Genomic DNA, 15,987 nt, shown 5'->3' with positions numbered 1-15,987 from the left:
ATTAGAAAACATGGTAAAAGACCCCTTCATGTATATAGTCCTATTCATGAGAAATAAAATTAAAATTAATTTAAAAGCCCTATTGTTGAGAGCACAACAACAAAAATAGAACCAAGTTACCATGACATAATCCTCATTACTAATTCATGAATATGTATCTGTGTCAATATCTGTTAACAACCCCCCCCCCCACCCCCTCAGCCATCCTCAAACAACCACCCACACCCAAGCCGATCAGAATTGGTAAAGTGATTTTGAATTGACATAGTACACCCAGGAGGTCAAGTTGGTTTGCTTCCAGCTTAGCGGAGTTCTTTTTTGGTTCACTCCTATTCACGGCAAATCACCCACCAAATTGGATTTTACACTTGGCACTCTTGCTTGTTGGAAGTGGATACAGCTCATATTGGATTGGGGTATTTCTGTAATGACTTGGTATGACCATATCATGTAAAACCCTACCCCCTTATTTTATAGGTAAATAAATAAATAAATAAGTGCAACCCAAAAGTACATGTAAATGTAAACCATACATGTACATGTAGATGAAGATTACAAAAAAACTTAATTCAAGAAATACAAAAATTCATTGTAAATAACATTTTGTTATATAAAATAAATACAAGCAAAATGAATAACTAAAGTACAACTAAAAATTCAGAAATATATTATAAACAAATTTAATGTTTAAAAAGTGACAAGCAAATTTACTAAATGATATATTACAATAGAGTGATGAGTTTTTGTTTTAAAAAAAAGTCAAAAGAAATAGGATGTTTATGTTTGACCCAAACATGTCCGACATGTCAGAACCCCCTAAAAATTGATAAAAATAAAATTAAAAAAAAGGAAAACTCAAAAAGTTATATATTGTTAAATAAAGAAAATTTAATTGAAATAAACTTAGATACAAGCATAAATAATCAAAACTGGAAAAAATACTTTTGAACAAATTAATGGCACTTGTAATAACAAAACAAAATAATTTTTAGGGCCAAACAAATAAATAGATTTTAAAAAGTCAATAAATGGTGGGTTTAAAGCCAATTCTAAAAAGTAAATTTATGAAAACAGAGAATGAGATGAGATGAAAATAACCAAAGCAAAATGATAAATTGAAATAATTTATAAATGAACAAACAACAGAGAGATCATATCAGGCAAGCAATACGCTGCCACATTTAAATTTACACAAAGAATTCTCACACTCCGCTCGCTCTGATATACACCTCAAATAGCTGCACAGTACATCAAATAAATGGCGTCAGAATCATGAAAAGAATGTCGGAACATCTAATGTCAGGAGGGTGGTCGAGGGGGGGGGGTTGTTGAGAGAGTACATCCCATGACCTAGTTAATATAATTGGCTTCTTGGGGCCAGTGTTAAAAACCGATGACGCGATGATACACCAGCCAAGAACTATATGGCTGTGTCGACCAGCCAGTGCAATTTTTGGTGGGTGGATCTTTTATTGTCAGCGACTGCTTACTCATAGAAATAAGTGCCGTCTCAGTAACGGCATAGTGTTGGGATCACATCCCAGATCTTCGCTGGAGCTCTCAATACCACACCCCCCCCCCCCCCCCCCCCGAAAAAAAAAATTCATCTGGGGATAATGTTAGAAATTAATTTGTGATGGGTGGTCGGATTTTGATATATTTTTTTATCTTCGTTTTAAATTTCCCAACCAGCTTCTTTTAATCAAGTTTCATTTGAAGAACGACAATCATTTTACGATTCCTTTGTAAGCTCAGAGCTGTGGTTGAATAAAATATAGTCACCAGTGAAAAATAATTAAAAAAAGGAGTGGGGAGGGAAAAAGAATTATAAGAATATTTTAGTATTACAGGATCGTCTTCATCGTCCGTCCTATTTGGAAAAATGGTTGTGAAGAGTTGTTATCAATCAGGTAGCCCCCCCTGGGGAATTCTTGGCAAAGAGGAAGGTGTGACCAGAAGGTGTAAATCGCAATTACTAACCTTTCAGATTTGAAAGGCAAAGCCCATCAATCTGTAGCCGATCAACCCATATTAAATTTATGACAGCCATTTTCTATCCCCCCCCCCACCCCACCTTTCCTCATATTATGTTTTTGAATCATCATGCCTGAAAGGGACTCTTCATGATGAAATCACTATGTGGCTTTTTCGCTCGACCTGGTTCAATTTCCTCCTTGAAAAAAAAATAAATAAATAACCGAAACAAGTTTGGACTTAAATCATCCCATACCCTCAAACCCAAATCTTATTATTATAATACTTTTTATTTATTTAAATACTTTATACCTGATGAGATTTGAATGTGGCTTAATTGCTTGACCGATTTTTGTTTTCCTTCCTTCTCTCCAATGCGAATATCAAACCAGCACCTCGTCCTCACCACCCCCCCCCCCCAACATACACGCACCAACCCATGCATGCATGCATGCACGTCGTCAGTACTAGTTTCTAGTTTCATAGATTCACCAATAACTCTCGAGTTAAAAGCCTCCTTCATTCATCTCATGTTTTCTTTTTCCATTCAACAACATTTCTATGCATTTCTCAAAAGAGTGCAAGTAGAAGCCATGCATAATGTGGGCAACAAAGTTAGGGACATAAATCAGGGTTCAAATAAAAAACCTATTATCTGGAGTAAAATAAAATGGTGTGAAATACATGTATGTGTGACGCCATAATCTGACACCTCTCAAAAATACTAGACAACTGAAACATCATCCTTGACGTGAAAGTGATGTGACGTCTTAAATATTGTCTGTTTTCAATTGATTTATCATTTTTTCTTCTTCTCTTTTTACTTTAATTTTCAGGGAGCTGAAGGCTTCAAGAATGCAAAGAAAGGAACAACAATAGCTGCTCAGACTGTAGGCATTGCAATAGCTGCTGTGAGTACATTAAAACAAGCTTCACTAGATATTTCGCCAAAAGAAAACTTTCAAAGTTATCTTTCTCATAAGTTTGTTTTTACCGATATAAAGTTTTTGTAAAAGGGTCAGAAAGTAGAAAGGATTGGGCATATTTTCACTTTTTGTACTTTGTATACCCATTGTTTTTTTGTTTTTTGGGGTTTTTTTTTATTGTTTTTTTTATATAGATGATTTTCCCCTCAAGGGAACTCGGCAAACTCACACAATGGGATGGGATATATAAACACCAAGATGCAAACAGCCAATCTCTCTCATACAAACTTGGGTTTAGCATATTTGATTATGTTGCACAAATAAATAAATTGTGATTCCAAAACTGCACTTGACATTATTGGTTCTAGTCAATGTGCAATTAGTTTAGTAGGATTCGAACCCAGAACATTGATTGCAAGTCCTTCAGTCTAACCACTTGATCATAATTGTTATTAAATGTTAACTGTACTGGTTATGTTTTTGCTGTATGTAAACGTAGTAGAGAACCATTGATTTGAATTGAAAAAAAGAGTTTTTGGTGTCGCCCGTTTACTTTTTTTTTTATCTTTCTGATTTCTTTTTCTTTATTCTAATGTCATTTTTGTTCTTTTCTTTTTTCCAGAAAGCAAAAGACAAGGGTCTGAACACAGTGAGAATCATGGTGAAGGGTATTGGTCCAGGTAGACAGGTGAGTTTGAAGGGTACAAGGGGTCTGTGTGGGTTTGTATCCTTATTCAAACCGGGGACCTATAACAAAAGGGACAATGGGTCCACGGTTGCTATCACAAAGAGTTGAACAAAGGAGGGTCCACGAATGCAGGGGTGTACACACTTGCGTGTGTGTGAAGAGGGTGGGGGATTTTGGGCAGGTCAAGAAGGTGGGGGATTTTGGGCAGGTCAAGAAAAATCTGGATTTGGGCCTTGCGCTTATCGATTGGTTTAATCATGTCAGAATCGAAGATGAGCATTGTATACAAAGAAACTAACATGTGAAAACTTAATTTCAAAAGGTGTTTGAGTTTGTTTCAAGATGCAAAAAATCTGGAGCGGATATGTCCACACAGGAAGAATAATCTCTAATAGGAATACACAATATGAGAAGCGTTACTGCAGTAACGCTTCTCATATTCAAATTTTGGGGCATAAAAACAGATATCTTTTCACATTATAACCACATTATTTTGAAGTGAAATGTTTCTCAAAATAATTGTATACTATCGAGAGCTGCTATAAGCCTTTTTGAGATATGGCGGACACAATGCTACAACACTATAAGGTTTGGGTAAATTTGTGTGTATACACCCAAACCAAACAGTACACTCCTATCACGTCCACCATACCTCAAAAAGACTGATATGCTTCTAACCAAAGGTTTTTATTGCCATCAGTTTTAAGAGGTGATTACCAAAATATACATTCCCTTAAACTCTGTTTACCAGGAAATAAAAACCATACAAAGACAATATTATCAAATCCATACAATCTACACTTCCTACCTTATAATCCTAAGCAGACAGGTTTTTTTTTTCTACTCTAAATATAGTGCCATATATAGGAAACGGTATATAAAGTTGATTGGGCATAACCATTCCCTCGCTTCTTTCGTAGTTAAAAAGTCACTTGTCTGACTTTAGAGACTCAGTTTGGCATTGATGTACACATGGTTGCTTTTCTATATTTGTAAACCCATAGCTCTAGCTTTCACAATGTTAAACTTTGTAGTTTAGACTTATTTTTTTTCTTCTCAATCACAAAAACTTGGGCTACAGCATCAATATTTTTGTGTCGCATGTGGTATTTATATAATTAATTTTTTATTTTTTTCATAAATTGATAATAATTACGAATGAATACTCCTATTTGACAATGTCCTGTTTGTAACACATTCTGAAAGGGAAGTGCCATTGTTTGATTATCTAACTCCAATACTGTATAGTATGTATTTTTTCCTTTTCGAGTGCCGTGTGTCAATGCAATTATAAAAATACTGATAACGCTTGGCACATTGAAACTTGATTTATCATCTGTTTTGTTGGCTGAAGTCCAAGATAATTCTGGCTCGGTGCCAAGTCATGTGACACCAATGGTATCGGCTAATAGTTTGGTTCATGGAGCAATGTGTACATAAGCGGTTGTAAACAGTAATAATGTCAAGAACTTCCTCCAGAGCATGACCTCAAACGTGTTTTAAAACTATTGATTAAAAGCATGGAACACGTTTCATTATTGTAAAAGACTTATCTTGGTGTATCCCAACATTGCATAAAATAACAAACCTGTGAAAATTTGGCTCGACCATGTCAACTGGTCATCGAGTTGCAAGAAAATAATGGAGGAAAAAACCCATTGTTGCACCAATTTGTGTGTTTTTAGATACATAGTAAAAGGCTTCCAACCAAAGTCTTTTTCTGCTTAGCAATTTTCTGCTGAGCAAAAGTAAGCAGGATACCAGTCACTGATTGCTGATGATTGTACCCATGACATGCTATTTTAGCTGGTAGCTATATTTCAGTAAGCATAGTTCGTTGCGCTAAGCTACTTTTTGTTCGTAAACAGCACCTGATTGGAAACTCTGACCATAACCTGAAATGTTGATGGAAAGATCATCATTCTACGGCAAGAGCATTTACATCTTTCAATAACGGATCAATTACACCACTCAGCCACCCCCAAATAAAAAAAATGAAATAAATAAGTAACATGTAGACAAGGAAGCAGTAAAAGCATCTTTCCATTACAACTAAAAATCCAGAGTGGGTAGTCTAAGGTTTCATGTATAAAGTTTCAAATACATAAAATGTGTCTCGAGTATCAAGTCTTTATCCAGGAAAACATCTGTCATAATTTACTGACAGAAACTCATCTGAATTGATGGTTTTTCCAGTTGCTTATTTTTTATTTTTGTTTATTCCAGAAGCTTTTCACTCAAAAAAGTTTTCATTTTGTTGGTAGCATTTTCTGGTTGGATTGGCAAACCGTTTATTAATGGGATGAGGTTGTTTTTTTAAAGTTATGTTTCTTTCAAAGAAATTATTTGTACAAGTTTAGTTTCTTACATTGTTTTTTAATTGAAATCTTCGTTGAAGTAAGGGAGCTTAACTTTCTGGGTTAGAGAAATTTGGTTACTATGTTGTTTAAAGGCAGTGGACACTATTGGTAATTGTCAAAGACCAGTCTTCTCACTCTGTGTATCTGACTAATAATAATAATAATAGTAAGACTTGTAATGCGCACATATCCACCCTGCTGGGTGTTCAAGGCGCAGAAGGCGTATCTGTACATACTCATGTACATAAAATAACAAACCTGTGAAAATTTCAGCTCAATCCATCGTCCAAGTTGCGAGATAATAATGAAAGAAAAAACACCCTTGTCACACCAAGTTGTGTGTTTTCAGATGCTTGATTTCGAGACCTCAAATTCTAAATCCGAGGTCTCGAAATCAAATTCGTGGAAAATTACTTCTTTCTCGAAAACTACTCCACTTCAGAGGGAGCCGTTTCTCACATTTTTTTTACACTACCAACCTCTCCCCATTGCTCGTTACCAAGTAAGGTTTTATGCTAATAATTATACTCAGATACGAATAAAACAAGCAAATTATATTTTGATTTATTGCCACAGCCTCTGAAAACTGTTTTATTTCCAAAACAAAAATTGTGAAGGTTGCCGAAAAACTTATGGCTAGCCAGTCACACACATAAAAATAGCTTAGGGTACACATGACCCCACAATTGTTTGGCCAGTACTTGGCTTCTTCTGCCCACATAACACTCATCAAATTTGCCCAGTACCTGGATTCTTCTTCCCATGAACACGTGACCTCAACCATTACTTGGCACCACGCCCGAAGTAATTAATTGGCAAACAATTGCCACACCACAACAAATCTGGCCAACATGGCTTCTTCTTCCAATGTACACGTGACACAACCATTAATGGGCACCACGCCCCTATTACTTATTTGGCACACAAATGTTATATTTGTTAACTGGCACCTGGCCAAACATTAATCTGCATGCCCACCTGACTCCAATCACGTGGGCACACAGTCAGAATGCACTAAAACAATTATTGAAACTAGTCATACCTTTACACAATGAGGTTAACCCATCAATCAATTAATTAAGTTGTAAAATTCCACCTTGAGACATGAGGTCGGACTCAGTTTTTATCACAAAAAATTTGAATCTGAGAAGTGTTTCTGTCAGACATGCGTCTCAGATAGTGTATTCCTTTCACAAATTATTCTTCCTGTGTGGACATACATTTGTGTAACCACTCTGGATTATACGGTGTAGGCGACATCTTGAAAACTCTACCACCGTTTGAAATGGTATTTTCATGGCTTAGTTTTATTTGATGTATCCACATCTATTGGATTTAAATAACGGAAGGTTTCAAAATGTCCTGTTAAAGGCAATGTATCATTATTGGTAATTACACAATCTTTTCAATATTAAAACAACTCTTTGAAAATGATGCTCAGCATTCAACGTTTTGCTTTTTCTCTACCTTTGTTTCTTCTTCAGGCATCCATCAAGGGTCTTCAGATGGGTGGTCTCGATATCGTCTCTATCACCGATGTTACACCAACACCGCACAATGGCTGCCGGCCACGCAAAGCTAGAAGATTATAAATGTACAATTTGTTGGCACTCTAACCACGTTTTTTTTTTTTTTGGCTTTTTTTTACTCCAGTGAAAAAAAACACAGGGCTTCTTGTGTTTCGGGTTGTGAATTGCATTGTTTAAAAGTTCCGGCGCAAATTTCTAATTTGGAATTTAATATTTGCACTAGACAAAGATAAAGATGAAACAACATTGTAAAGCTTTAGTTTGATCATAATTTTATGTCAACAACTATCTGTAAAAACGCTGAACACTGAACGTTGAACAGGTGTCATACATGCACTTCCATCGGGATAACAAAAATATTCTTTTAGTTTTTACCCCTACACTGATGTGTGATAAGCACTGGATACTCCCTGTGCTTTGCCCGGTGTCCTGCAGACACAACTCAACAGGCAAAACTACTGTACCCCTTGCCATTCTTGAGCAGATGTCTTACCATTAGACCACAGATCTTTTGCTAAAACGTAAAATCTTTTCTCAATGATAGAATAGGCATTCTGTTGTCAACTAACAATCGTGTGTGAAAGATAAAAAAGTGTGCATTGGTTTGTACTTGTCTGTAAATAAACAAAAGAATAACGGAATAAAAAGAATCAGTTCTAACTCTGAGTCTTGACGTGTTTTTCTTTTGTTTTGTACTGTCGTCTCAGTTTGTAGATGTATGAACCTCCTCAAGTTTAATGAGTGTCCGTTCTCAAGATGATTAAGCTTGTTTTGTTTTGAACTTCAAAATGATGAACTAGTGAATTTGAAAATTGGAATCTGGATTGTAGGTTTTTGTGTTTTTTCTCTTCTACAAGCTCAGAGAATCTTATTTCTCATCAATAACTCTTTTCCCTCAATCCTCAATTTGTTTTTTTCATTGATTTGGGGGGGGGGGGGTGGCTGGGTGGGTTTGTCAAATTTATTGTTAATTTTAGCTTTTAGCTCCTGGGGTTACCCCCTGCTGTGCCTTCATGCATGAACTTGTGAGCTTAGACCCTAACCAGTAAGAAGATGTCTGACTCCAAAGCTTCTCAGTGGACAAATACATTGATGATGAAGGCCATCGGACTGCAAAAGTTAGTCTTGGCACCAGTCTTTCTGTGGTCGTAGTGTAAGGCAGATGATAAAACCCTCACACACAACCACAGGAAGTTTGGTGTCTAAGTCAATACAACACGATTCGGCTGGTACTGCTTCAAGGCACCAGGAGAAAGCACAACATTTATAGGACTCAATTTCGTAGAGTTGATTAAGCAGACATTATTGCCCACCAATTGTCTCTTAAGCACAAATGAGCAGGATACCTGTCATAAGTTGTTCATGTTACATGGTAGTTTGGCTGGTTACTTTATTCTGGTAAGCATAATTTTGATGTGCTTAGCTAATTATTGTACTTAAGCAGCTCTATGAAATTGGGCTCTGGTGCCAGTCGCAGATTTGCAGTTTATTAGTATAGCCTTAATAATGCATACCGGGTAAATTCATTTTTGTTGTTGTGGACATGCTCAGAACTACTTAAACAATGGAAATTTACCTGGTAAGTCTGCTGCCACTTAGCGCTCCAAAGTCTCCCATTGACTAAAAAACCTCTATAGGGGAACTTAAAATTCTACTGGAACACGTCTAGGGGCACAAAGGCAATGGCCAGGGCAAAAGGAGGTAGTTGTCTACAATGCATCTATAAAGCATACAATGTAAGTGCTGAACTATTACAAAATAGTCCCAAAATCTCTGTCAGGTGATCAATTTTCAACTCCCAGTAGCACGAAAACAAAATAAATGGTACCACTTACCTACACAATAGCAGTTTTTTCCAATGATATTAGTTTTTCGAAGTACCTGAAACCAATTACCCAAAAGTATTTTAACATTTGTATCAAGACAAGCAGGCTAAGGATTTTACTAAAAACAGTCGGAAAAAAAATTCATGAACAAAATTACCAGATTCTTAATGGAAATGAAGGGGTGGTTTTTTAACAACCACAGAGGGAAGATAAATGGGTAAAATTTAAATAATTATAGGTTGGACAAATTGATTAGAGTGGTACTTGAACTTGCGACCTCCGGCGCGTGTTCGATCCGAAGGTTGCAGGCTCAAGTCCAGTCCTAAATAGTTTTGTTCAACCCATTTTTTATTTATTTTGTATATGTTGTTTACAATTTATGCTAGTCAAATTATTTTCAGTACAATGTTCATTTATGTGCTGAACTTTTTGGGGTTGGTTTCGGGGGCTTAGACCTAATTTTCCAATCATTGGAAAAATTACAACATGATGGATGCGAAGTTTTTTGTTTTTTTTAAATGATCTTCTAAGCAAGGGAACTCGCAAACTCCTATAACTGGATGCAAAACACAGAGCTGACAACAGCCAATCTCTTGCATACAAATTTGCACAAATAAAACAAAATCGTGATTCAGTAACTAAATTACAATGCTTGTTCTAGGCATTGTGAAATCAGCAACTAGCTTGGAAGGATTCGTACCCACAACCTTGTGATTGCAAGTCCTGCAGTCACCACTTGACCACGCTGAAAGTAATGAGCATAAAGAGTTAGTGGCACATTCTTGGGCTAGCCAAAGACTTCAGAGGAGATGGACTGGAGACTGGGGTTCACATCCAACCACTTCATCGGATCACCAGGAAGATTCAACCGCCTTTAGAATACTGTCAGATGTTGAAAACAAATCTTCCAAATTGGAAAAGTACATAGGTTGCCATTTTCTAGATTTTCACAAAACACACCATAATGGCATCAATAGGCTATTAAACACTATAAACAGTTGTGTTTGCCATTTATTTTTAATTGGTTCCGAAAAAGGACTTGTTTTATTTGGGGTTTTTTCAATTGTTCATAATATGCCTGTCACTTTTGACCCAACACCTTCTGAAAGTCTAGAATAGCAACACATGCATTGTATTAATTGACCCTCTCCCTTTTCCCTCCAATTGATATTTTGGCCTCGGAGAAACCAAAGCTTGCCTCATCCATCCTCATCCAAGGTTAAAACCGCCACCCTCGATCCCTCCCCCCAAAAAGTGTCTAATTTCCCCCAAAAAAACTACCTCCCTGCCATAGCAACTGTGGTTACACTGCATACAACTGAAGTAGTGCAACAGATCAGCTATATACAATGTAGCCCTCATCAGATGGAACACGAAGGGAAGAACATAATTAACAGGTTCGAGGAAAATTAATCGCTATTCTTTAGAGAGATGGCTGGGGGTGGGGGTAGTAGATTTAGCGAGGGGTAGTACTAGGAGCCGCGGAGGGTAGCAGGAGACGGGGACTCGGGGAGAGATAGACAGGAGTTGGCTGGTGTAACCCAAAGATTACAACTTTGGTGGTAAAGGGCCGTTTATGTAGGGGGTGTCCTAGGGAATTTTGTCCGCCGGGAGATTCGGTTCCCCATAAAAACCAAAAATTAAGGAAATTTAACATTGGCTGCTGGAGGAGGAGGATTCAATAGAGGGCGCTATACATAATAAGTTTGTATACAGTTGTTAGCGGCCCCGTGTGAAAGCCTGGAAGTAGTGTGATCATTCTACCTCCATGGTTCATGCGAGGTAGAATTCTCCATGGTTCACATGGTTCATGCTATACATGTCACGGTAGTACATGTACACTTGGTTGGTTTGCCATTATTTTGCCATGCATCCAATGTGCTATGGGTCATGATTATTTCTCTTACGTTCAGCTCCCCCATTTACTTACACCATGGAGGTAGAATTGCTTACACTAACACTTACACTAAACACTGAAAAGTTTCTTAATTAAACTATTATCTTAGAATTGTTGATACCTGTGATATTGTTTTGCACAAAGAAAACAAATAAATTGTCGATGTAAAGAACTTGTTCGCTTCATAATTACTTGGCTTAGCTTCACCTAGAGAGGGCGCCATCACAAAACAGAACAGAAAATTGCAGCCATTCACGTGTCCATTTGCTCTATGAAGTTGACACTGACAGCAGTGAATTTCCAGTGAAGTTCGAAGTTGATAGCCAGATCAGACTGTTGATCGGGGACGTACATTTCTCCCATTTGCTTTGCAGGTAATCAAATAAACGTGGGGAATTAGGTAGGCTACTATAATATATTTCATATCGAATGGGGTGAAAAGGTGGTGGCGCCACACGGAAACTAACTTTTCAATTTTATAATAATATTCAGCAGCTCAGCTCAGTTCAGCATGTTCGGTTCCAATAATAATAAATAATAATAATAATGAAAACTTATAAAGCGCACAAATCCACAGAAGTGCTCATGGCGCTAAAATACAAACAATAGCATTAATTAATATACAATAACAACAACAAAAATTAAAATGTAAACCTAAGTTGAGAGAAATCTAGAACGTGGTATAGAATACAATAATACAAATGCAATATTTAAGAAAAAAACATCCTAAAAGGTAACAAAAGTAACAATAATTAAACCATTGAATCAAATGCCTGTTTGAAGAGATGTGTTTTCAGTTGATTTTTAAATTGGGTCAAAGAAACGGATGATTTTACTAGTGCAGGCAGTTTGTTCCATAGACGAGGGGCAGCATGTGAAAAAGATCGATCTCCCCATGAATGTTTGGAAATGGGCTCAATAAGGAGGCTAGAATTATAAGACCTGAGTTTTCGAGGAGGATTGTACGAGCTGAGAAGATCATCAATATATGCAGCTGGGCATTACTAGTGAGCGATTTATACACGAAAAGCAAAAGTTTATACTTAATCCTACTGCTTACTGGTAACCAGTGTAATTCTTTTAAAATCGGCGTTATATGGCAGGACTTTTTAGTTAAGGTAATAACACGAGCAGCATAGTTTTGAATACATTGAAGACGTTCAATTTGAGTACAAGGAAGGCCATATAGAAGTGAATTACACATATCCAGTCTAGAAACTACAACAGAGTGGACTATCTGCTCAGTTGCATTTTGTGTCAAATATTTCCTTACTTTGCTTATATTACGGATATGAAATGTTGTAGAGCGTGAAATACTAGAAATATGTGAACTAAGTGTCATGGAAGAGTCGAATATAACACCAAGATTGCGAGCTTTTGCAACAGCGGTGACTTCGGAGTCACCAATATTAATGTGGGCAATAGTAATTTTAGAAAGTTGTTGCCGTGAACCGAGTATAAGAAATTCTGTCTTGTGATCATTTAGTTTCAGGAAGTTGTCCTGCATCCAGCAGCATGGACTATGATTAATTATGAATGATGGGGGTGTACCTCCAAGATGGTTCCAGTGAAGCTCAAAGTTGAATGAGATTGGGGGGGGGGGGTCGTTCTTAACTATTTGCTTTGCAGGTAAACAAACAAACAATTTGAAAAACTTTCTGTATCCTGCCACTGAACTTATTTTTACAAAAAGGATTATTTCATTTGGTTTAGTAAGGTAAAAATGATAGGTTCCAAATGATATAATCTATTTTATTTCATAATGAATTGCATGTTTGGCAGTAGTTACGATTTAATCATCTGAGGATGGATCCAGATTTATGATCTGGATGAGTGAGGCAGGGATTACATTGCTCTGCTTACCGTGACCGGTAAAGACACAATCGACGCTTACGGAAGCAGGGAATTCTGAGCTTATGGCAAGCATATCACAGGTTAGCGGCAAATTTTGGCTTCTGTTCTGCGTGTGCGTACGCCACGTTACTAGGCGTTGTACGCTTGAAGCTAGCGCAGAAATTTGGCGCTTGCTTGAAGTGGGGATTCTTGATCGTAAGCGCAGAAATCTGCGGTAAGCAGAGCAATTAAATTGGGCCCATCAGGTGATGTGGACTTAACCATCCATTACTTAACCAATATCTACAAAGTGTGGTCTGGATCAACAAGAGCGATCAGATGTACGAGCAAATTGAACCTTGTTATACTTCTAGGAGTTCGAGCAAATCGTCTCCTAAGATTTACTAATGAGAGGTTTGTTCCGCTATAGATAGAGCAGAACGAACATCATCCCAAATTATCATGGGCAAAAAATTAGGGTTAGGATTCGGTGGCTTTTTTCCTCCAAATGACATAAGACCTTCTTGGTGTGAATATAAAACATATAATAAATAGTTTGCATTCGTGCAATGGAGATGATATTTTTATTCCTTAAAAGATTGAATATTCCATTCAATGACGCGAAAGAATGTAAAGTTTTTCTTTCAACTCGTGCTATACTTAAAACACATGAAGGCTAACACAACAAACATACATCAAGTATAACATTTATGCAGTAAAGTGGTATATGAGTATAGAGAGAGAGAGTCGGAAAGCACACAGACAAAAGCAAAGGGTAAACAATAAATCAAAACTTCTTAACTCACAAGGTTTCTGCCAGCTCTTGAGACAGTTAAAAGGTTCCTTAAAGAGATCGCCTGGAGTCTAGAAGCATCAGGATGGCAAGTGGGAGCAGCAAGGAAGTCAAGCAGACTTTGAGGAATGCCAGAGATGCGATTAAAGCTAAAGACTACAAAGAAGCACTGGAACACTGCGAGGTAACGGACAATAGAGTCGGGGAGGAGTGCAGGTGCGAGTGGCAGCGCAAAACTTTCCGTATCCTACCACCATTTTTTCATTTATTATGAAATTAAGTAGTATCTCATTTACTCAAATGAGATCCTTTTGGTACAAATGTGAAAAAGTAGTGACATGATACGGAAAGTTTTCCGAGGCAGCTGTAGCTGCAGCAAGGGGATTGGTTTGAGAGAGGCCACAGATTTGTTTCCCCAAATGATACACATGTACATTCGTATCAGATTTTGAGGCTGCATTTGCAAGGAAAGGGGAGGGTAGTCGTGAAAGATTTTAGAAACATCCCCCCCCCCTCTATATATTTTTATTCTTATTTTTTAACTTTAAAATAATATTAGATGGGGAAGTAGGGCCTATATAATGAGAGAAGGAGTTCCTTTTTGATTGACAGACTAGCCCTCCCCGGCAGTGCTTTCCTTGAAACGTGAGAACTGGGTCCATAGAGCTGCTTATAATTACTCAAAATAATTGTTAGCATAAAAACTTACTTGGTAAAAAAACAATGGAGAGCTGTTGATATTATACAATATAGTAAGAAACATCTCCCTCTGAAATAACGTAGTTTTTGAGAAAGAAGTAATTTCTCAATCAATATTTGAATTGAATTTGAGACCTCAGCTGAGGTATCGAATTCAAGTGCATCTGAAAACTCACAACTTGTGAGGCAAGGGTGTTTTTTCTTCCATTATTATCGTGCCACTTCAACAACCACTTGAGCTCAAACTTTCACGGGTTTGTTATTTTATGCATATTGAGATACTCCAAATGAGTAGACGGGTCTTTGACAATTACCAAAGGTGTCCAGTGCCTTTAAGCAGAAAATATTGCTTAAAACGTTTTTGCTAAGCAAACATGAGCTTGATACCAGTCACAAATGGTACATGTACATGTGACATGGTATTTTGGCTGGTAAGCACAACAATATTGTGCTTAGCTATTTTTTGTACTTTAGAAGCTCTATGAAATTGGGCCCTGGTTGTGATGTAATTTGTAAGGGTTAGTTTTGAGTGCGCTCGCATTCCTCATGTGAGTGTTTTTTTTGACAAAATGACCGATAGAGACCCGTGTTTTATACACTGCATTTTCTCATCGTTTTGCTTGAAAATGACTAATAACAAGCTCGATACCAGTGAAAGCAACTCCGTGGGAAATGTTTTTGATCTGAGACAAAAATATAACTAAAAGTCGCCAAAACAGTATCTGTTTTTCTACGACGTGTATGAGCTCCCGTATCCATTTCTAGCGTGTGTGCAAAATATGATAGCCGCGGGTAGGCGTCACGTGAACACACACACGTGTCGACGTATCGGTATCTGTATCCGTACACTTGCGAAACCTCTCTATTACCCAAAAGCTTTTAAAATTCATCATTCGGTATTAAAATACCGAATGATGAATTTTACTCAAGATATAAAAACTCACAAATTCGTGTGCCTTTTTTGCTTACAGTCAGTGCTTAAGTTGGACAAGAATAACTACAATGCTCTTGTGTTTGTTGGTGTGGCTGCAGCTCAGTCGGACCAGCCAGACAAGGCACTGGCTGCTTACAGGAAGGCTATCAAGTTGGACTCACAACAACTCCTAGCTTGGCAGGTAACTAAATTGATGCAAAGGGAATTTAATTCTAACAGCACCAGGGCCTAAAGGCCGAGTCAAACGATAAAGATAACGGCGCAAAGAGAACGCATTCTGTTGGTTGAATTGCTTACACGCAGAATGCGCACACACTCATTCAACCAATTGAGGGTGTGCATTGTTAGCATTCTCGTTATCAAGGTCTGTGTGACCGGGCCTTAATTCATGCTGCAGTGCAGTCATTTGGCAGGGCAGAACCAGCATAACACCCTGTTTCCTCAAGATGAGATTTGCAGTAGCTCCATGTTTAAATCTCTTGAGTAGTGTTAGTTCTGAAAAGAATCTGTTGTTGACAACTCAACGTT

The 15,987-nt window shown here is 37.4% G+C and overlaps 2 protein-coding genes across 4 annotated transcripts in view; both read left to right on the top strand.

The window, feature by feature from the left end:
- The window catches only part of LOC139942136 (small ribosomal subunit protein uS11m-like), a 51,000-nt gene extending 42,862 nt beyond the window's left edge, over positions 1 to 8,138 (top strand). For both annotated transcript variants that reach the window (XM_071938858.1, XM_071938859.1), the window contains exons 5-7: positions 2,811 to 2,885; positions 3,523 to 3,588; positions 7,433 to 8,138. In XM_071938858.1, the coding sequence (XP_071794959.1) occupies positions 2,811 to 2,885; positions 3,523 to 3,588; positions 7,433 to 7,540 (249 nt within the window). In that variant the 3' untranslated portion in view covers positions 7,541 to 8,138. The remainder of the gene's footprint in view (positions 1 to 2,810; positions 2,886 to 3,522; positions 3,589 to 7,432) is intronic.
- Positions 8,139 to 11,417: 3,279 nt separating this feature from the next.
- The window catches only part of LOC139941924 (tetratricopeptide repeat protein 37-like), a 64,659-nt gene continuing 60,089 nt past the window's right edge, over positions 11,418 to 15,987 (top strand). Inside the window, exons 1-3 of one of the 2 annotated variants that reach the window (XM_071938568.1) lie at positions 11,418 to 11,574; positions 13,843 to 14,010; positions 15,497 to 15,640. In XM_071938568.1, the coding sequence (XP_071794669.1) occupies positions 13,912 to 14,010; positions 15,497 to 15,640 (243 nt within the window). In that variant the 5' untranslated portion in view covers positions 11,418 to 11,574; positions 13,843 to 13,911. Of the gene's footprint in view, positions 11,601 to 13,842; positions 14,011 to 15,496; positions 15,641 to 15,987 lie in introns of both variants that reach the window. The other variant, XM_071938569.1, reaches the window with a different exon arrangement.

Source organism: Asterias amurensis, chromosome 9 (assembly GCF_032118995.1).
Source record: "Asterias amurensis chromosome 9, ASM3211899v1".
In the NCBI taxonomy this organism is placed as follows: Eukaryota; Metazoa; Echinodermata; class Asteroidea; order Forcipulatida; family Asteriidae; genus Asterias; species Asterias amurensis.
Note: the sequence above shows the minus strand (reverse complement) of the source record. Positions and strands in the feature narration are given on the sequence as shown.